General features: G+C 49.5%; 1 protein-coding gene and 1 long non-coding RNA gene across 14 annotated transcripts in view; one reads left to right on the top strand and one right to left on the bottom strand.

The window, feature by feature from the left end:
* PTPRT (protein tyrosine phosphatase receptor type T) overlaps positions 1-20,488 on the top strand; it is a 1,155,533-nt gene that overhangs the window by 1,127,015 nt on the left and 8,030 nt on the right. For all 12 annotated transcript variants that reach the window (XM_025001262.2, XM_025001258.2, XM_025001261.2 and 9 more), the window contains 4 exons: positions 237-368; positions 17,321-17,446; positions 18,244-18,407; positions 19,963-20,098. In XM_025001262.2, the coding sequence (XP_024857030.1) occupies positions 237-368; positions 17,321-17,446; positions 18,244-18,407; positions 19,963-20,098 (558 nt within the window). The remainder of the gene's footprint in view (positions 1-236; positions 369-17,320; positions 17,447-18,243; positions 18,408-19,962; positions 20,099-20,488) is intronic.
* On the bottom strand, positions 8,420-17,322 carry LOC132346969 (uncharacterized). 2 transcript variants are annotated; one of them, XR_009497008.1, is made up of 3 exons: positions 14,772-17,322; positions 13,996-14,176; positions 8,420-13,900 (listed from the first exon to the last, which is right to left on the bottom strand). It is a non-coding gene; the product is annotated as an uncharacterized lncRNA (long non-coding RNA). The 2 variants fall into 2 exon arrangements; XR_009497007.1 differs by having other exon boundaries at positions 8,420-14,176.

Raw genomic sequence — 20,488 nt, 5'->3', positions numbered from 1 at the left:
GGAAAATCCCCCTCCCAAGTGACACCTTGCCAATGAAATGTCTGAGTTGGGAAGAGAATGAGTTCATTACGAGAAGGTCCCCTTTGCCACCAGGGCACCCAGAGATAAGAACAGGCGAGGGCTTTGTGTCATCTCTCTGGCAGACTCAGGGGCCTCTGGCAGCCTCCTGGGCCACCTTCTTGTCAGAACATTGCTGAAGGGTGTATATTTCACAAGGCCTGTGTCGTTCTTTTCAGAGCCACAAGCAGCCTGCCGCCTTCGTGGTCACACAACACCCTCTCCCCAACACCGTGGCAGACTTCTGGAGGCTGGTGTTCGATTATAACTGCTCCTCTGTGGTGATGCTGAATGAGCTGGATACTGCCCAGGTAAGAGAACGCCTGGCCCGGCCTGGCCCTGGGTGCTCAGGTGTGTTAGGGCAGCCGCGCCCAAGGATTGGAGGGACAGCCCTCTGCTGCCTCTGCCCAACCGAGGTGCCCCTCCAGTGGGCACTGTCTGGCAGGGAGCACCAAGCCAGTCTGCTCAACTTCTGGTAGATGCAGGGGGATCCCCTGCCAGGCCCCCCATTTCCAGCAGTGACTCCCCCTGCCTATGGGCTTTATCCAGCCCCCAAGCTTCCCAGGACCAGACTCTGTTGCTCCACCCTCCCCGGCGCTGGTTAGAGCCTTGCTCCAAATCACGTAGAGCACGCAGAGAAAGCTACCCCCTCCCCCAGCTCTGAGCACCTCCAGGGCTGCAGACTAGCTGACTCCTGGCCGCACTCAACCACTCCCCTGCTCTCTGATGCGGCCTGACAGAGCCTGGGGCCTGAACCATGGACCCTTTACCCCGATCACCCCACCGAGGCCTGGCTTTGTCCTGGGTGAGCCTTGTGTCCCAGCAGCCTCCGTGTCTTAGCTCCCCTGCGTGTGTCAGCTGCGAGCACAGTGTGCCTCCAGCACATATCTGTACTTGGGACGTCAGGCACGGGTTGTGGGGCAGCTTCTGGGGCTCACACCCCAATGGCAGGGCAGCCATTTCTGGGTGGAGGCGGTGATGGCCTTTGAGGGTTTTCAAAAGCAATCCCATCCCCTTACTCTTGTCTCAAAAGAGCCCAGAGTAACTCAGAGGGCTCCCTATGAGCACTCGCCTTGGGCAGGCCTGGTGTGGGGAGAGGGAAAAAATGGGCCTGTGCTGTGATCTCAGCCCTCCAGGAGCTCACAGTCCCGCTGCAGAGACAGATGAGCAAACTGTCCCCACCTCGTGTGGCAGCAATCTAATAGAGGTCAGCCGCCTAGTGCCTTGCTGGCCGGGAACAAGGAGCAATTAATTCTGCCCAGAGGGTGAGGGAAGACTTCAGAAGGAAGGTGACTTTGGCCTTGAAGAAGGCAGCAGAGATCCGGCGTGTGGGGGATGAAGTCGCCAGGAAAGGGTGTTCCTAGCGGCGGGACGGCAAGGGCAAAGGCCTGGTGGGGTCACCGTGTCCACCTGTCTGCAGGACGGCTTCGGGGGCAGCGTAGCAGGGCAGGGGGGTATGTCAGGAGGAGACGAGGGTGGTGATGCTGAAAAATAGAGCCAGGCCAGCTTGCAGAAGGCTGCCCTTGCGGTGGGGGTCTTGGCCTGCAGCATGGTAAACATCAGACTATTACTCCATAAGCAATAGCATCCTTTCTGAGAATGGAAGTTTTCATGCACGCCCAACCTTAGAAACAGGTACGACCCAGTGAAGCAGGGGTGGGGTCTGGAGCTCCACCCACACCAGTCTTTGGGCTTCCTGATGCCCAATCAGGAACGTTGGCCACGCTGGCGCTTTTGTGGAGCCCCTGGTATGCCTTGGAGCACAAGTGGAAAGTCCTTGCTGTGCAGGGAGGAGAGACACTGCAGAGTTTAACCAGGCATGGGGTGGAGGCAGAACTTCTTGTTAGAAAACAGGACCTGGGGAAAACCTGGAGACCAGGAGACTGAGGAGGGGATGGTTGTAAATGTGCAGAAGATGCAGGGGTTGACCTGAACTGAGGAAGTGGCTGGGAGGAGGCAGGAGAATTAGGGTTGGATGTGGAGAGGTTTCCAGGGTTGAGGTCTACAGGTCTGGGGAGCTGTTGGTGAGAGAGAGCCATGAGAAGTCATGGTGGTGACGGGGGTTCTAGCATGGGCCTCAAGCCTCTTGGATGAGACTGGCCAAGATGGGGAAGCTGGGGAGGGTGGGAGAGGCAGCAGGAAGCTTGGGGAGACCCGGAGGGAAGCTGATTACAACTTGAACAGCTCAGAAGTTAGGGGTGTCAATCATCCATGCAGTCAAAAATTCACTTACAATTTATAGTCAGTCCTCCAAGAACAGGGTTCCTCTGTGATGCAGCTCCTCCGTCTTCACGGTTACTCCAAATCCATGGTTACTCTGTATCCGAGGTTCCTCCATATCCGCTATTCCGCATCCCGTGGATTCAACCAACTGTGGATCCTTTCTGTGTGTGCTCAGTCGGGTCTGACTCTGGGACCCTATGGACTGTAGATCCTGTAGCACCATATTATTTACTGTTGAAAAAAAAACTGCATAAAAATGGACCTGTACCATTTAGACCTGTGTTGCTCAAGGGTCAACTGTAGGAGGGGACAGAGTTGAGCACAACTTGGGATGTGCATGTAGGAGTCGTTCCTTCAGGACAGCATCCATTCGTTCCGTCCACATCTGTCGAGGAGCTGCTATTTGCCAGAAGCTATTCTCAGTGCTTGGATTAACATGACAGAGAAAGCAAAACAGAAAATGCCCATCTCTTGTGCAACTTGTATTCTAAAGCAGGGGAATAAATAGCAAGCACTCTGTAACGGCCTTAATTATATGTTAAAGGTAACAAGTGTGTGGAAAAAGAAAGATAAGAGGGCAGGGATGAGGCTGGTCTGGGGCACGGGCCACACCTGTAATTGTGTGATGAAGGTGGGCTGCATTGAGGAGGTCACAGCTGAGCACAGAGCTCGAGGAGGTACAAGAATGCACCCCCGTGCCCATCTCAGGGAAGAGCACCCCAAGCAGGGGGATGACCCACACCAGGGGTGTACGATGGAGGGGCAGACGAGGCCACTGCGCCTGGGGCAGCGCAGCAGCCGGCAACAGAGACACAGCAGGGCCAGGTCCTGGGGGCCTTGGCGGGCTGGGGCCACAGGAAGGATTTGTATGTTTACTCTGAGAGAAATGGGAAGCCATCAACAGGTCCTGCGTGGAGGAGGGACTTGAAAAAGTAATTTGACTTTTTAACACAGCTTCCCTGTGACTACTGTGGTGAAAGTTGCCAGAAAGGGGGAGGGTGGCTGCTAAGAGTGGAAGCAGAGGACAGGAGGCCCCTGCAGTCCTCCAGGGGAGAGGTGATGCTGGCTTGAGCCTGGGTGGTAGCAGCGGAGTGGATTCTGGGTATATCCTGAACGTAAGCCCAACAAAATATCCTGCTGGATTGAATAGGGAATGTGAGAGAAAGAGAGAGGGGAAGCAAGGATGACGCCACAGTTTAGGACCCAAACAATGGAAGGTCTGGATCTGAAATAAGCATGAAATATGACAGACTGCCATAGAACAAAGACCCCTGCAGAGTTCCAGAGTCAGAAGGCATCACCACCCTATCCCTTTGCCTAAAAAAGTGACACATGAACCCATGAAAGCATGAGGGAAGCAGAGCCCTTCTTCCAACACTTCTTTTTGCAAAACCAGAGGCCAGGCACAGAGGAGGAGTTTCAAAGCACCTCACTTAGGGATATTTAAGAGAACAAGAGGGGCGAGGCCACTGGCTCTAGGACCCCCTTGTTCAAGGGCGGCTCTCTAGTGAATGAAGATCTTTCAGCCCCAGCTGTTGGTGCAGGCTTTGAGAGCCGAGTCTCTAAATGCACAGACATCAGGCTCAGAAGTGCCCTGAGGTTGGCTGCCATACGCAGCTGGCAAGCTTCCCCTGAAATCAGCAGATGAATGGAGCACTTATTGATATAAATATCATCACCACAACAGCTGGGCGCCTTGCGAAAATAAACAATGACACAGCGTGAGCGTCAGAAAAGCCACCCTCAGCACCTGGCGGGGCGGTGCTTTGAAGTGGCATCCACGTTTGTCGCCAGCGTGCCCATGTCGAGGCAGCCCATGGTGGCTCTGGCCAGTCCTGCAACAAGGACAGGTCTGCCACGGGTCCCGAGCATTGTTAGATCGCTCCCAAGAGGATCAGTGCCACATCTTGAGGTTTGACTGGAGACCATGTGTTGCTGACTCTCTGTAATTTGTAGCAAAATAAGGTAGCGCAGAGGATGAGATTCCCGAGTGCTTTATTTTCTTGCACCACTGGTCAAATCTGTCTGCTTCCGCTCAGAATCCTATACCAAGGCATTCAGCCAGCCACCCCCAGCCACAGGTGTCTTTCCATTCTCCATAGTGGCTGCTATTCAAAGATAATGATGAGCAGTGGGGGCTTAAGATAAAGACTCCCAAAGCAACTTCATTGACCTTAGAGGTTTTTTTTCTTTTTAAAAGCTCTTTGGGACTCCAAAGGGCTGTGGTCAGATTAGTCTGGTAGTATCTTAACCACAACATGTAGCGAATGATGCTGTGGTTTCTGATGGGCAGGTCAGGCAGAACCTCTTCAGTCATACCCAGTACATTGACAAGATCTCTTCCATCTTTGTGGGCTCTGCAGTTAGACCAGAGTCCATGGGGAGCAGACACCAGAGAGATGCCCTCTTCATGGCCAGGCCGCACCCACCATGTGGTTCAGAAGGCTCAGGAAATCCTCAGTGCCCCGCTGTGGGCAGGGTCCATGTGGCAGGCAGACTGTTGCCCCCCCGAAGGTGTCCACATCCAAATCCCTAAATGTGTGAACTTGTTATCTTCCGTGGTAAGCAGGACTTTGCAGATGTGAAGTTAAGGATCCTGAAATACGTGGACTGTCCTGGGTTATCCGTGTGGGTCTGCTGTTAGGGTCTTTCAGGAGGCAAGAGGATGAGAGTCAGGAACAGATCGTGATGATGGGAGCAGGAATTGGAGTGATGGGGCCACAAGTTGAGGGATGCTGACAGCTGCTAAGACTGGAGATGAGGACTGGCCTCTCCCCTGGGGACGCCAGAGGGAACACAGACAGCTCAGCTGACACCTTGACTGTAACCCTGCGAGACTCACTTCAGACGTCTAACCCCCAGTTAAGAAATTTGTGTGGCTCTAAGCTACTACATGTGTGGTCATTCAGACAGCTGCCCTGGGAAGCTCAGACAGACAGCAAAACTGAAAATGGAAATTTGGACCTGGAGTTGTGAGGGTCAGAGCCTGCACAGAGTATGAGACTGAGATCCTGGGGAAATCCAGAATCAGCCTGGGGTACAGGACTTGGAAAGCAGTTTGAGCTGGAGAAATCCATGTCTGAGTCAGGGTCCATCAGGAGCAGGGTGGGGAGAGCCAAGGAGAAGGCAGATGACCATCCCTCCAGCAGCAGGAGGCTTGCAGAGCCAGAGGGGGGTCTCTTAAAGGTCCAGGAGCAGGCTTTCTGGGCCACATTCAATCAGGCCCTCGTCAGCGTACATTTATGGTAAACCTTCCACGTGCTGAACACCAACCTAGACACAGCAGTGCACAAAACAGGCACCAAAAACCCGCAATACCCATGGAGCTGCTGGTCTGGTGAAGGAGTGTCTGCCTCCCAGACTCCCTTGGGCATCAGACATGTTGGAGACATCTTCAGCTGAAACCATGACACCAGGACCCTCAAGCCACAGGGAGAAGCTGAGCTGGAGGCAAAAGGGATGGGAGAGCCAGGTCCAGGCAGCGTGTCCCACTGCCCCCAAGTGCTGTGGGGAGCACTGGAGGGACCAGCAGGGGATGACCAGCACGCCCCCCATCAGCCCGGAGTCAGGTGTGGGGTCAACGGGACCCAGCTCCTTCTCTTGTTTCCATAGAGTAAGTGCTGGGGCTCTTCTTGTTGTTCAGTCACTAAGCCGTGTCCGACTCTGCGACCCTGTGGACTGCAGCACGCCAGGCTTCCCTGTCCTTTACTAGCTCCCAGAATTTGCTCAAACTCATAGGGTTTGGCATGCTTGAATATTCTGCTCATTTATTATATTGGCTGTGCTTGAGGATCCCCTGAGCCTCTCAGTATTTACTTGTCATTTATTCTAGGGAGTACACTTTACCTCACTGAAATCTTAGAGATTTTATAAACACCTTACAATATTTCCTATCTTCCCTCCAAAGACCTGCCACTCTGTAAGCCTTTATTTTCCAAACTATATTTACTAATTAATAATTTGTTCATCTTCCTGTATCTTTTCCACCATCAAAAGGGTCTCAATGACTCTAAAACCAGAGTCTTGGTGTCCTCCACGAGGACAATGGTGTGACCCCCTTTGGCTTTTGAAGACCTTGGAGATAGCTCGTTGGCTGTTCCTGCCAACTTCATAGCCATCACTGTGGAATCCACTGATCTTACCAGGCCCCCTTCCTCTCATTTTGCAAGTCAGGAAGCTGCGGCCCAGGCAGGCTTTGTCCAGAGTCCCACAGCCGCCCCGACCCAGGCCCAGGGCCCCCTGCCAGGGATGGTGAAGACTTTCACCACCATCTAAACAATAGGGCTTCCAGGGCCCCGGGATCTGATAAGCACCACTTGCTGGTACCTGGGTATACGGAGCAGGAAGGAATGTGTCTCAGTTTAAAGCAAGCAAGAGCCCCAGCTTGTGTAAGAGCTGCATCGCCCAGTTCTGAACTCCGACCGGGGGAAGTCTGAGACCTCATGTGATGCAAATCCAGGTGCAAAGGTGAGGGGGTGGGCACCGAGGACATGCATTCCCACCGACCTTCTAGAAGTGAGAGAGGCAAGCTTGTCATCCTCCCAGGAAAAAAGCGGGGCTGATGTTTCAGAGATGTCTTTTCCTGTCATTGTGCCTGGAAGGCAAATAGCAAGTACTTCTAGCCCCATTTTTATCTCAGCTTGTAAAAACACAGCCTGGCATGCCACCAAAATACACACAACCCCCAAGTCTGTGTCTCTGCAAGTCCCAGGTCTGACCTTTGCAAGGGCCCATATCTCTGTCTCTAAACCCACTGGAACAGAAGAATAAGGAGTCGGGGGTCAAGAGACCTGAGTTCAAGTTCTAGCCTTGCCAATGTCACCTTAAGCCAGTTAACTTGTCGAAGTCTCAATGTTACCACCTATGAAACTCGTGTACCTCAGATGGCAGCCAAATCCACTCTGTCTTTGAAGGTTTACATCAAATGGGCTTTGTTTCCTCTTCCCCATTGTGTGGGAAAGCCCACTGTGCACCCCCAAGATTTCTGGGGACTCCAAGGGGGTTCTGCGTTCATGTCCACTTCTGAGATCCAGCTCAGACTCTACTGGCAGCAGCGTGGGGCTCACGTCCCAGCAGGGCCCGTGGCTGAAGGCTGAACACCGCACATCCTCATCCCTTCCGTTTGTGTTGTAGTTTGTGGCTGTGCGGGCTCCCTCTAGTTGCGGCACGTGGGCTTCTCATCAGAGTGGCTTCTCTTGTCGTGGAGCACTGCTCTCGAGCACATGGGCTTAGTTGCCCCAAGGTATGTGGAATTTTCCCAGACCCAGGATCGAACCCATGTCCCCTGCATCGGCAGGCGGATTCTCAGCCACTGGACCAGCAGGGAGGTTTGACACATCCTCATTCTTAAACCCCACCTCGCTCCTCACGCTTGGCGGCCAGCAGCATGTCTTCCCCCCACCCTGTTGCCCCAACCACTTTTTTCCTCCCTCTACCTTCTCTCTCCCTCCTCCAGATCTTCCACCCCTCCTCCCCCCAAAGCCGTTCCCTTATTAAGCTGAGGAATCCAGCCATCTCTTTGTTATCTCTTTCTGAAACCGCCCCTGAACCTTTGCCTTCCACCCACCCTACCTTCCTCTGTAGATATTTTCCTAAACTCCCTGGTTCCTTCCCGGAAACAAGCTCTGATGCACCCATCATAAGAGTGAGTTTCCACCTACTACATGGAGTTGCAGTATTTATCTTGTGAATGGAGAGGTGGATGGAGGAGGGGGGCGCATGTGCTTTTCTCTCTGCGCCCCCCTGCCACCCTACCCTCACATCCTCCTCAACCCTAACAGTCTGTCTTCCTTACTGGCCACAGTATTAAACCCAATAAGATGTTTTGACCTCTTTGTGGAATTTATTTTAGGAAGTTTCATCATTACTGATCTGAATTTCAAAACCAATTTAGGTAACACTTTTCTCTTAAAAACACTAGTAATTCATTTCACCTTTAGGTGGCCTGGGATTGATTACCTCCTATGGATCACAAGGACCTTGATAACACAGGCTTTCATTTCTGGAATCTGTATTACTTCTGTATTACTTGGCTTTTCCATTTTATCAAAGTACTTATTAATTAATGAAAGTCATAACTGAGGTGCACAGAAATACACTTGAGGATTGTTTATTCCAAAAATAGGCCCATATTGCCAGATTTAAATCATCAGAACGTGTTTATTTCAGCGACTAACAAGCTTTCTGATTCCATCAGCAAGAAAATGATGTCTAACTGAGAGGCGACCTTCATGTTCATTAGATTTCACGTGTGAACATGCACCCCCGTAGGACATCTTTCCGTGGCCCAAGCAGCAGTGGAAGTTACTAGGTGGAATAATGCATGGCAGCTGTTCCAGGACTGTCCACACAGGCTTCATGACTTTCGCTTGGTTTAACTTGTTCTGACAATAAATAGCAAAAGTCCCTCTGCTTTTCCAGAAGCACAGCCATTTCAAAATCAGCAGCAGCTGCTGCACCAGCGTCCCTCCCTGACACCCCCAGGTGTGGTCATCAGCCCACCCGAGTGCATTTGCAGTGGTGAGGCCCTCCCAATGGGCAGACAGCACCACCCCTCCCAGAGGGATGGGTAAGGAAGAGAGGCGAGCCCTGGGATCAAGGTAGGAAGAGGCTGGGCTAAAGAACTGGACTCTACCGTGGAGACATAGCCACTTAAAGTCTCCCATCTGAGGAACAGAATACCAAAGTGTTTCTCTGTGTGATCCCAGGTCAGCTGGGTCCTTGTGGGTCTAAAGAAGCAAGTGGGCTTCTTTGAAACCCCTATTTCCAGGGCCTGAAGAAACCATAAACTCTTCTCCCCAAGTTTCTATAACCGTTTGTTTCTTTTGTAAATTTAAGTTTTTTATGTAACTTTTTGGGTGAACTATTTTAATTAATTTTATTGGAGTATAGTTGATTTACAATGTTGTCTTAGTTTCTGCTGTGCAGCAAAAGCGAGTTGCTTATACAGACACACATATCCACGCTGCTTTACATTCTTTTTCCATAGCGGTCATTACAGAGTACTGAGTAGAGTTCCGTGTGCTATAGAGTAGGCACTCATTAGTTACTATTTTATATATAGTAGTGTATATAATGTCAGTCTCCCAATTTATCCCTCCTGCCCTTTCCCCCTTCGTAAAATACGTTGTTTTCTACGTTTGTGACTCTATTTCTGTTATTACTCAGCCATCAAAAAGAATGAAATAACGCCATTCGCAGTAGCATGGACGGACCTAGAGACGGTCACACTGAGTGAAGTAAGTCCAGCGAGAGACAAATACCGTATTATATCATGTATACATGGAATCCAAAAAACAACGGTACAGATCAACTTACAGAATTTTAAAGGTTACTTTCCATTTACAGTTATTACAAAATGCTGGCTGGATTCCCCATAATCCGTCCTTGTGCCTGTCTTACACCCAGCACTCGGTCCCTCCCACTCCCCCACCCGTTGGTGACCAGTAATTGGTTCTGTATGTCTGAGACTTCTTTTCGTTACACTCACCGGCTTGTTGTATTTTCTGGATTCCACGTGTAGGTGATATACCACACGGTCATCTGCAAACAGTGACAAGTTTTACTTCTTCCTTTTCCAGTTCTGATTGTCTTTTTCTTCTCTTGATTGCCATGGCTACGATTTCCAGTACTGTGTTGAATAAGTGTGGAAAGAGTGAGCGTCGTCTTGTTCCTCACCTTAGAGGAAATGTTTTCAGGTTTTCACTGCTGAGTGTGATGTTAGCTGTGGGTTTGTCCTATACGGCCTCTATTATGTTGAGGTATGTTCCTTCTATCCCTACTTATTGGAGGGTTTTTATCGTAAGTGGGGGTGTTGGGTTTCATCATAAGCTTTTTCTGCATCTACTGAGATGATCATGTGGTTTTTCCTCCTCGGTTGTTTACGTGGTGTATCACACGGATTGACTTGCAGATATCAAAAAACACCCTTCCATCCCTGAGATAAATCCCACTTAATCATGGTGTATGATCCCTTTAATGTATCATTGGATTTGCTTTACTAGTATTTTGTTGAGGATTTCTGCATATACATTTAATCAATGATACTGACCTGAGTGTTTTTTGTCTTCTGTGATATCTTTGTCTGGTTTTGGTATCAAGATGATGCTACCCTTATAGAATGAGTTCAGAAGTTTTCCTTCCTCTGCAGTTTTTTCGAATCGTTTCAGAAGGACAGATATTAACTCTTCTCTAAATGTTCGGTAAAAGTCAACTGTGAAGCCATCTGGTCCTGGAATTTTGTTTGTTGGGCATTTTATAATCACTGACTCAATTTCATTACTGGTAACTGGTCTGCTCATATTTTCTGTTTCTCCCTAGCTTGGTCTTGGGAGATTGTACCTAATAATTTGGCCATTTCTTCTAGGTTGTACATTTTATTGGCATGTTATTGTTCATAGTAATTTTTTTTGATCCTTTGTATTTCTGTGGTGTCAGTTGTAACTTTTTTCATTTCTGATTTTGATTTGGGCCATCTCCCTTTTTTTCTTGATGAGTCTGGCTCAACTTTTACCAGTTTTATCTTTTCAAAAAAAAAACCCAGCTTTAATTTCATTGAAAATTTAAGTCTCTATTTCTGCTCTGATCCTTATGATTTCTTTAATTCTCCTATTGATAATTTTGGGGGTTTGTTCTTCTTTCCCTAGTTTCTTTAGGTGTAAGATTAGGTTGTTTATTTAAGATTTTTTGTGTTTCCTCAGCTAAGTTTGTATCACTATAAACCACTCTTAGTGTTGCTTTTTCCTGTGTCCCATATGTTTTAGATTGTCTTCTTTTCATTTTTCTCTAGATATTTTTTATTTCCTCTTTGATTTCTTCGGTGATCCATTGGTTCTTTGGTAGCATATTAGTTAGCCTCCACGTGCTTCTGTTTTTTGCAGTTTTTCTTGTTGATTTCTAGTCTCACACAGTGTTGTGGTAGGAACAGACACTTGATATAATTTCAACTTTCTTAAAGTTCTTGAGTTTGTTTGTGGTCTAGCACATGGTCTATCCTGGAGTTCTATCCTGGGCTTCCCTTGTGGCGCAGCTGGTAAAGAATCTGCCTGCAATGCAGACCATTCCCCAGGCACTTGAATATAATGGATGTTGTGCTGCTTTTGGATGGAATACTCTCTGTGTGTTAATTAAATGTATTTGCTCTAAGGTGTCATTTAAGGACTGTGTTTCCTTATTGATCTTCTATCTGTATCATCTGCCCATTGATGGGAATGTTAAAGTCCCCCACAACTATTGTGTTCCTGTCAATTTCTCCTTTTGTGTCTGTTCATATTTATGTTATACTTAGATGCTTCTGTGTTGGGTGCATATTTACAACTGTTGTGTATGCTTCTTGGATTGACCCCTTGATCATTATGCTGTGCCCTTCTTTGTATATTGTAACGGTCTTCAAAGTATTTTGTCTGATGTAAGTATTGCTACTCTGGATTTCTTTTGATTTCCATTGGCATAGAATACCGCTCTCCATCCCCTCACTTTTAGTCTGTATGTCTCTCTAGATCGGAAGGGAGTCTCTTGTAGGCAGTATGTATAGGAGTCTTGTTTTGTATCCCTTTAGTCTATGTCTTTTGGTTAGAGCATTTAGTGCATTTACATTTAAGGTACTTATCAATATGTATGTTTTTATTGCCTTTTTAATTATTTTGGATTTGTTTTTATAGGTTTTTTTTAACCCCCTTATGGATTCTTTTTTCTTTTTTGTGTGTATAGATTTTTGGTTTGTGGTTACTATGAGCTTTTTGTATAGTAGTCTATATGTGATTATTTTAAGTTGACGATCCCTTGATTTCAAATGCACCTTTAAAACCCTACATTTGTACTCTCCTCCCCTCATGACTACTGTTTTTGATATATTTTATATTGCTTTGTGTATCTTTTAACTGCTTATTATGGATATAGATGGTTTTACTCCTTTTATCCTCCCTAATAGCTTTGTGTGGGGCTGATTGCCTACCTTTATACATGTTTGCCTTTACTGGTGAGCTTTTGCATTTTGTAATGTTCTTGTTTCTTGCTGTGGCCTTTTTTTTTTCTCCTAGAGATTCTTTAACATTTGTTGTAAAGCTGGTTTGATAACGCTGATCTCTTCTAGGTTTTGGCTATCTGTAAAGTTTTTGCGTTCTCCATCAAATCTGAATGAGAACCTTGCTGGGTAAAGTATTCTTGGCTGCAGGTTTTTCCCTTTATCGCTTTAAATGTATCATGCCACTCGCTTGTGGCCAGCAGAGTTTCCACAGAAAAGTCAGCTGACAGCCTCATAGGAATTTCCTTTCTGTTGTTTCCCCCTTGCCACGTTTAGCATGCTCTTTTTATCATTTGAATTGGTGTGTCTTGATGTGCTCCTTTTTGGGTTAGTGCTGCATGGGGCTCTGCTCTTCCTAGACTTGAGTAATTGTTTCCTTTCCAAGGTTAGGGAAGTGTTTAGCTATTGTATCTTCAAATAAATATTTTCTCAAATATTTTCTTCAAATTTTTTCTCCTCCTAGGATCCCTATAATGCGAATATTAGTGCACTCTGTGTTGTCCCAGAGGTCTCTTAAACTGTCCTCACTAGCTGCTGGTTAGCCTATTTAGTCATGAGGCGACAGAACCCTAGGGGGTCTTCTGGGCTAATGCTGGCTCACTGGTGGCTGGAGTCAGGGTCTTGAAAATTCTCAGGCTGTTACCTACCCATTGGCAGAGCCAGTTCCTGGCTGCAGAGCCCAGGGATGCCCAGGCTTCTTTCAAGTTTGGTGGGGGAGAGGGAGGGCACAGTTCCTGACACAGTTGGGTGTAGGGTTCTGGGTACCCCAAAGCTTGTATTGGCCTGCTAGTGGGTAGGGCCAGGGCCCACAGGCTGTGGGATCATAGTTTTCTTGTATCTGGTGTTTGTCCCCTCATGGGTGAGGCTGGTCTAGAAGCTAATTTGGGCTTCCTGCAGAAAAAGGGATGAGTCTGCGTCCTCACCTGTTCAGTTGTCTGGCCTGAGGCGCACTGGCATCTGCAGGCTTTTGAGTGGGGCTGATGACCCAGGATGGCAGCAACAGTATTCACACAGCAGAATGCTCCCCAGGATGGCTGCCACCGGTGTCTGTGTCCCCAGAGTGAGCCAAAGCTGCCGCCCTGCTTTGGCCTTGCAACCCAGTGTATGTGAGATTGTGTGTGGACCCTTTAAGAGAGAGGTCTCTAGTCCTGTGGGACTCCCAGAATCAAGCCCCACTGGCCTTCAAAGACAAATGCTCTGGGGGATTGTCTTCCCAGACCCTCAGGCTGGGGAGTCCAACATGGGGCTCAGAACCCACTCCAGTGAGAGAACCTCTACAGTATAATTATCCTCCAGTTTGTGGGTATGGGATTTGATTATACCCCAAGTTCACCCATCATGCCTCTTTTCATTAGGAGTCCTTCTCTGTGCCTGTAGTTGAAGGTCCTTCCGGTGGGTCCCAGTCTGTTTCCCTGGTGGCGGTGGGTCTGCAGATAGTGGTGATTTTGGTGTGCTCGGGAGAGGAGAGGAGTTCGGGGTCTTTCTACACCACCGTCGGAGTCGCTGTCCTATAAACTGTTGATGCTTATGTGCTCATGGTCTGGTCTCAGCTCCACTCTTAAGTCATCAAGGGAGCAAAACTCAGCTTCTCACTGACGTCTACAAGAAAACCATGCACACTGAGCATTGTCTATGTTGTTATAAATTTACTTAATGGTTAGGAGCGGGGGCAGTCAGATGACACCCTGACTCACCTTCAGCCCTTTCAGTGGTTTTTCCTCTTCCATCCCTGGGTCCCTCTCCAGAACCACCCACAGGCCTCTCCCCTTTGACATGCAGAACAGTTCCCAGAACCTATCCCAGATACCATCTGTCCCCGCTGCTCCATCAGGCTGGCTGGTCAGGAATTTTCACAGGGGCAGTCCTTTGACCATCCTAAAGAGAAATTTTCATACAGGCTGCTAAGTGGGAAGGAAAAGACCCTTTACTTTAGCCATCTTGTTTTGCGTGGCCCTCTCCCACACCACCTAATAATTACAGCTGCCATTTTTTGAGTGCTCACTAGTTACAGATCCTTGTGCTAAGTAGGCACATTCAGGTTCACAGCCATTCATCACTTAACCTGGAGAAGCTAAAGGTTTGGCCGAGTCACTCAGCTAGAGAGTGACAGGGCTGGGATTTGAACCCAGGGTGCTTTAGCCAGGAGCCCCATTAACCTTCTGCTAACTGCATTCACAGGCCCAAATGGTGGTACCCACTGAGGCACAACCCCAGCACTTGGACACAGGACGGTCTTGAGCTGAACCTTAGAGGACACTTCTTACTGATGAGGATCATTTCCCCGCCCCCCAAAGGCCCCCAGGAACAGCACACTGGCTTCCCCCATTCCCACTCCCATCTCCCACAGCTAGGTTAGGTGCAGCATCCCAGGCTTGGGGAGACCCTGATGATCTCTGACAGCTTAGACACCACATCTGCCCACCCATCACCCAGCTGAGCATCACCCACGCCACTGCTGATGTGGACTCACAGATTAGGGAACTCGAGTGAAAGGCCAGCTCCGATGCAGCATCAGAAGGACCCTGCAACCTTCCCCAGGCCTCTGGGCAAGATGGAGAGTGACCTGGAAAATCAAATGCAGAGATGTGTCCCAAAATATAGGAGTCTTGTTTGAGGCAGAGTAGAATCTATTAGTTTGAGAAATTGGTCTGGAAATCTTATTAAAAGAGACAAATCATCCCACATTCTCTCCAGACTGAGAATATTGGAGATAATAGACTTTCCTTGACACTTCAGACCCATGGAGCTCATGTCAGGATCACAGCCAACCTCTGGCAAGGCACAATTCAAAGCAGGTAATAAAGGCAATTATTTTTTTTTAAATTGGCAGTTCTGATTAATTCTGATTTCTCCGGCCAGCCACAGACTTATCTGTACCGGTCCCTCGTTACTGTGAAGGTTGAGGGCATAAGAGCCAATGGCAAAGAGAAATGAAGTTCAAGCTGTGGATTTGTCATTACTGTACAGCCCAGCAGATGACTGTCCAGCCACAAAGGCCACTGTGTCCAGCACTTTCCACCTACACACACGCACCCTTTCTCAGTATTATTAATTAGCAGCCAGTGGGGACGCCAGGAAAGCCAGGCACCATTGCATCATGAAACTTAATCTTGCTTACCTTTGCCATTTAAGACAGGTGATAAGAGGAAGACTTCTTCAAATCTGTACATTAGCTATGATCATTACTGTTATTTTTGTTGAACACTGCAAGGTTCGAGAATGACATGAATCACTGGAATGTGGTGGGTGCTGGCACCCTGCTAAGGGCTTTCTTCCCACGTGTTTTCTCTTTATCCTGAAAGCAACCCTACAGGACAAGGGTTGCCAATGTTCTCTGCAGAAACAGGAAATACTTTAGGTTTTGCAGGCTCTGTGGTTAAATCTACCATTAGAGCTTGAAAGAAACCATAGAAAATATGTAAATGGAGAATATACCTGAACTTCCTTTACAGATTCAGACAGCTGGCCGGGTTTGGCTAGTGGGCCATGGTGTGCGTGAACAAAGGGTATTCCTAAGCTGGAGTCTGGGCCCCACAGCTGGGAGACATGTTCTTCTCCTCTCCCCCCCCCCACTCATTCATGCTGGCTCTAGTTCTGGAGGAAGGACAGAATCAAACAAGGTTTTGCATGTGATGCCCAGGGTGAGTTGGCTGTTAGCAAAAGAAACACTGATCACTTTCAGGAAATGCCTGCCTCCGTGGTGGCTGTGAGGAGACCACCAGATTGCTGGGGTTGCTGTGGGTTCCCTCTGTCCATTTAGCTCCTCATCTGCAAGCTCAGCCGAGGCAGACCCCACTGAGACTCCTGCATCTCCAAACCTTTAATGCATCTTTGAGTCTCAGCTACATCTTCTGGGCAGTCCTCAGATGAAAAGGCTTTCTAAAACATGGCCTCTTCGTCCATGCTGGGGTGGTCCCCGCAAGCCTGCAGCCCAACCTTAGCTCTCCTCTGTGCCCTGGACAGTGTCCATCTCTGATCACACCTGGGAGTTGCTATAGGCATCTCAACCAGGATTTGAGGGATCAGGCTTTGCCTTTCTCTGAGCCACATCCCCTGCCACCAACCTTAACATTCTTTCCTGAACTAAAGTCATCCAGTGAGTCAACAGAGACAGGGGCATCAAGTGTCTGTCTCTTACTCTTGATGACACTACAGACTTAAGAGACAATTTAGGATCTTAGACCAGACTCTCTCAGTCTCTGCACTATGAGACTTGGAGCCAGATTCCTCTCCAGAACACCATCACAGACACTAGAGGGTATTTAGTGGCATCCTGACCTCTACTCATTAGATGGACATTTTCCCCTGGGTGACAAAGCAACCTCTGCTGAGAAGCGTCATCTTGGGGTGAGAAGCAACAACTGCTCTTTGCTCCCTGCTGCAGGTTCTAATTTCCAATTCCCCCCAAAAGGAAAAACAGCAGCCAAGCTCCCTCAGCACCACAGTACCACGTTACATTAGCTCTTGGTGCGAGGTAAGCATCATTAGCCCCATTTTACATACAGGAAAACTGTGTCACACAGCTAGTAAGCAGCAGAGACTGGACTTGGACCCAAGCCTGTCTGATGTCAAAACCTACATATATATTTAAATCTACTCATGATCTGATGATGAAATGAACGCTCTGAAGGTTTTCCTAGAATGGAGAGAAGTTGTAGCTGCTCTTCCCTCAGTGTTCTAATCCTGACAGCAGCGTGTCAAGGTAGCCTATATCCTCCCCATTTTACAGATGGGGAAAACCGAGGCCCAGCAAGCCTAACAGATGGTTTGAAATCAGCACAGCAAAGATGTTTAAGCCCAGTGTTTCTGTGTTCAGAGCTCTGACTTTTCAAACCTGCCCCCCCAACCCCCCCCAAAAAAATGGTGGCTGTTGCCCAGTGGGAAAGCTGAACCTGATTTCCTACACAGTACTCTACCTTTCTAGCCAGCATGTCCCGCAGGCTCGGGGATAAGTGAAACCGACACCCTGCCCCAATCCATGTCCTTGGCCTCTTTCTGTGAGCCCTCTCCTTGCCTCAGCTCTGCATGCAGTACTGGCCTGAGAAGACGTCGGGGTGCTACGGGCCCATCCAGGTGGAGTTCGTCTCGGCAGACATCGATGAAGACATCATCCACAGGATATTCCGCATCTGTAACATGGCTCGGGTGAGTGTCCGGCCACTGCTGCGTCCTGGGCTCCTCCTTCTGAAACAGATGGATGCTGCTGGGGAGGACCCTGCCGAAGTCAGTGCTATGCCTTCCTCCCCCTCGTCCTCAGGGAAGTGATGCCTCTGCCAGTTCCAGCTCCAGACCCAGCAGTGGTTCCCACACACAGAGCCACACAGGGGGCATCCGGCCAGCCATCTGCCTGTTCCCTGACACGCTGGCTGCTGTGTAGACAAAACTTCTCAGAGCACTGTGCTTCCCTGCCGTGCCGCGCGGCATGGGCATGAGTTAATGCAGCCTTTGAGTGGGTCCAGTAAGCTTTGGGCTAGCTGGGAAGTAAGTTGGGAAACAAGTTTCTTTCATGAGGAATTTCACTGCTGGGTGAAGGAGTTATTGGGCGGGAGGGAAGAGCTGAGGGGCTAAAGTGACCGTGGTCTTTACTAGAGGCTCAGGGTGAAGAGAATTCAGTTCCTGTCCTCTCAGAATTCACTCACGGGAAAGCAAACTGTGTTTTGGCAGATGAACAGCAAGGAGAGAGAAGAGACCCGCCCACTATTCAGGGAGGCTTTCCTAGCAAAAGGGACACTTGAGCTGGGTTTTGAAGACCGCATAGAAGTTTTTCAGGTAGAAGAGGGACGCAGGGCAGCCGGAACAGGAGGATCAGTGCACAGAGGCAGGCGTGGGGCTGGCGTGTGGCTCTCACCGTGAGGACGTTACGGCTTAGACCCCGTTTACCCCATCTGTCACTGCAGTGCTGCAGCCCCAGCAGACCACCCTGACAGCCTCTCTGTTCTCAGCCCCAGGACGGGTACCGTATAGTCCAGCACCTCCAGTACATCGGCTGGCCCGCCTACCGGGACACGCCCCCCTCCAAGCGCTCTCTGCTCAAGGTGGTCCGACGGCTGGAGAAGTGGCAGGAGCAGTGCGACGGGCGGGAGGGCCGCGCTGTGGTCCACTGCCTGTGAGTACGACGGGGAGGGCTCCGGGGCAAGGGGGCGGTGGGCAACAGGACACCCTTGGTGCCGCCAGCCACAAACGCCGTCTTAGGCGTCCCGGGCTATACCACGCCCTTGTGGGCCATTCAAGGCATTACAGTCCTTCCGTGGACTAGGGGTGCAGCCATAAAGCTATCTGTGGGACGTCCTACTCACAGGCATTCCCTTTGCTCCTTAGAATTTAAAAGGGTTTGGGGAGAAGTGATACGAGGGCCTCATTCTTTAAAAAGGAAGTTGAATCAAGATCTTCCCCATTGCAGAACAGTATTTCTGGAGCAGGTGGAGTCAGTAATAACATCTTGCCCCAGAATTGAGTTCAGTTGTTTAAAAACCAGGAACTCGTTCAAACAGGCAGTGCACACCTGGAGCGCTTAAGGGAGAAGTGTGAGGCAGGGGAGGTCCCTGCCCACTCTCGCCTGTGGGATTGTTTCTTAGCCTGCTTATTTTGCAGGAGTACCTTTTTATTCATGTCTTCCCTCACCAAGGTAACCAGCAGTTTGAGCTGTAGGAAGGCACAGGGGTGTCCTCCTGTCCACAGGGACCTTGGCATCATCCTTGGAGGGCAGAGACGCCGAAACAGACCCCGAAGTACAGGTGCTGGCCAATGAAGGGAGGGCGACTGTCTGCACTTGGAACATCTGGCCGATGAGTGTCCTGTGGATGAAACATCTGGGAGGTTGCCTGAGAGACTTAGTTTCCATCCAGATGTTCTTTAGACACAGACCATTACATGAAATCATTAGTTGCTCTTGGCAACACGCCCAGGAGTTCCAAACCTTGCAGATTCCTAAATAGACTTTCTGTAAAGAGCTGGAGGGGTGTGTCCATGAAGATGACTTACAGGGCCTCAGAGAGAAGGTGCGATGGAGGGATGACCCTGCCAAGAGCCCTGTATCTCTATTTATACATCCCGAGTTACGCAAGATGTCCTGATTGAGAAAACAGAGATGAGGCCTCTCTCTCAGGATCCAGCATCTCACACCCATCCCAGCCCCACCCGAAACCCAGTCTGGCTGACCCGAGGCTCACAGAGCCGTGTCTGGTAGCATTGTCCTTAGTGGATGGGAAGAACTAGAAGCAAAATCACACGCACCCTTCCGTGGTCTTCGCTGGGTGTGCAGGTGGACCCAGAGCATCCTTTTGGCCAAGGAAGCAGGCAGCACATGTCCAGACACTCTTATCTGTCTGCCCTGGGAGTTTGGGTCCATGTGCCATGGCTGATAGTCACATGCTCCTAGAACCAAGGAAACATCAAGCTAAGTGAACTCTCCAAGGCCATCCCCTTTATGATACGAATGAAGAACCTGGGGCTCAGACACAGGAAGTGACGTGCCCAAGGTCAAAGCAGGTTCATGGCACAGATGGGACTCAACTATGGCTTGGGCTTTCCAGCACCACCTTCCCTTGCATTTGCCAGGGCGGGCAGCCACCCCCGCCCCCACTGCCGCAGACATGGCCTTGGGCTCAGCAGGTGCCTGAGGGGTACCCAGGAGTCTGCTCACCTCCTTCCTCTGTGTTTAGGAATGGGGGAGGCCGCAGCGGAACCTTCTGCGCCATCTGCAGTGTGTGTGAGATGATCCAGCAGCAGAACATCATCGACGTGTTCCACATCGTGAAGACATTACGGAACAACAAGGCCAACATGGTGGAGACCCTGGTGAGTGGCCAAGGCTGTCCTCTGAGAGCCAGGGGCTGCTGGTGGTTCCCTGGACCTGAACAAAAGAGCATCCAGAAGGAAAGACAGCGGCCACTGCTTCCTGAGCACCTGCAGGCCCGCCCTCTGCACCCACCTCACCTGCTTCCCTCCCCTCCAGCCTCTCTCCTGCAGAGCAGTCCAGATAGTCCTCTTGGCGCACACTGCTCTGTGTTACTTTCTTTCCACTCCAGAGGGAAGTATCACTCACTCTGATTTAGGGGATGGGATGCTGGGTTAGTAGAATGTGAATTATTGAGTTGACCAGAACATCCATTCAGCTTTTTCCAAAAGATATTGCCCAAATGTTCACTCCAGTTTTTCTGTGCTATGTTTTTGATTCAGTCCTAAACC

The sequence above is a fragment of the Bos taurus genome, chromosome 13 (genome assembly GCF_002263795.3).
Source record: "Bos taurus isolate L1 Dominette 01449 registration number 42190680 breed Hereford chromosome 13, ARS-UCD2.0, whole genome shotgun sequence".
NCBI classification, from domain to species: Eukaryota; Metazoa; Chordata; class Mammalia; order Artiodactyla; family Bovidae; genus Bos; species Bos taurus.
Note: the sequence above shows the minus strand (reverse complement) of the source record. Positions and strands in the feature narration are given on the sequence as shown.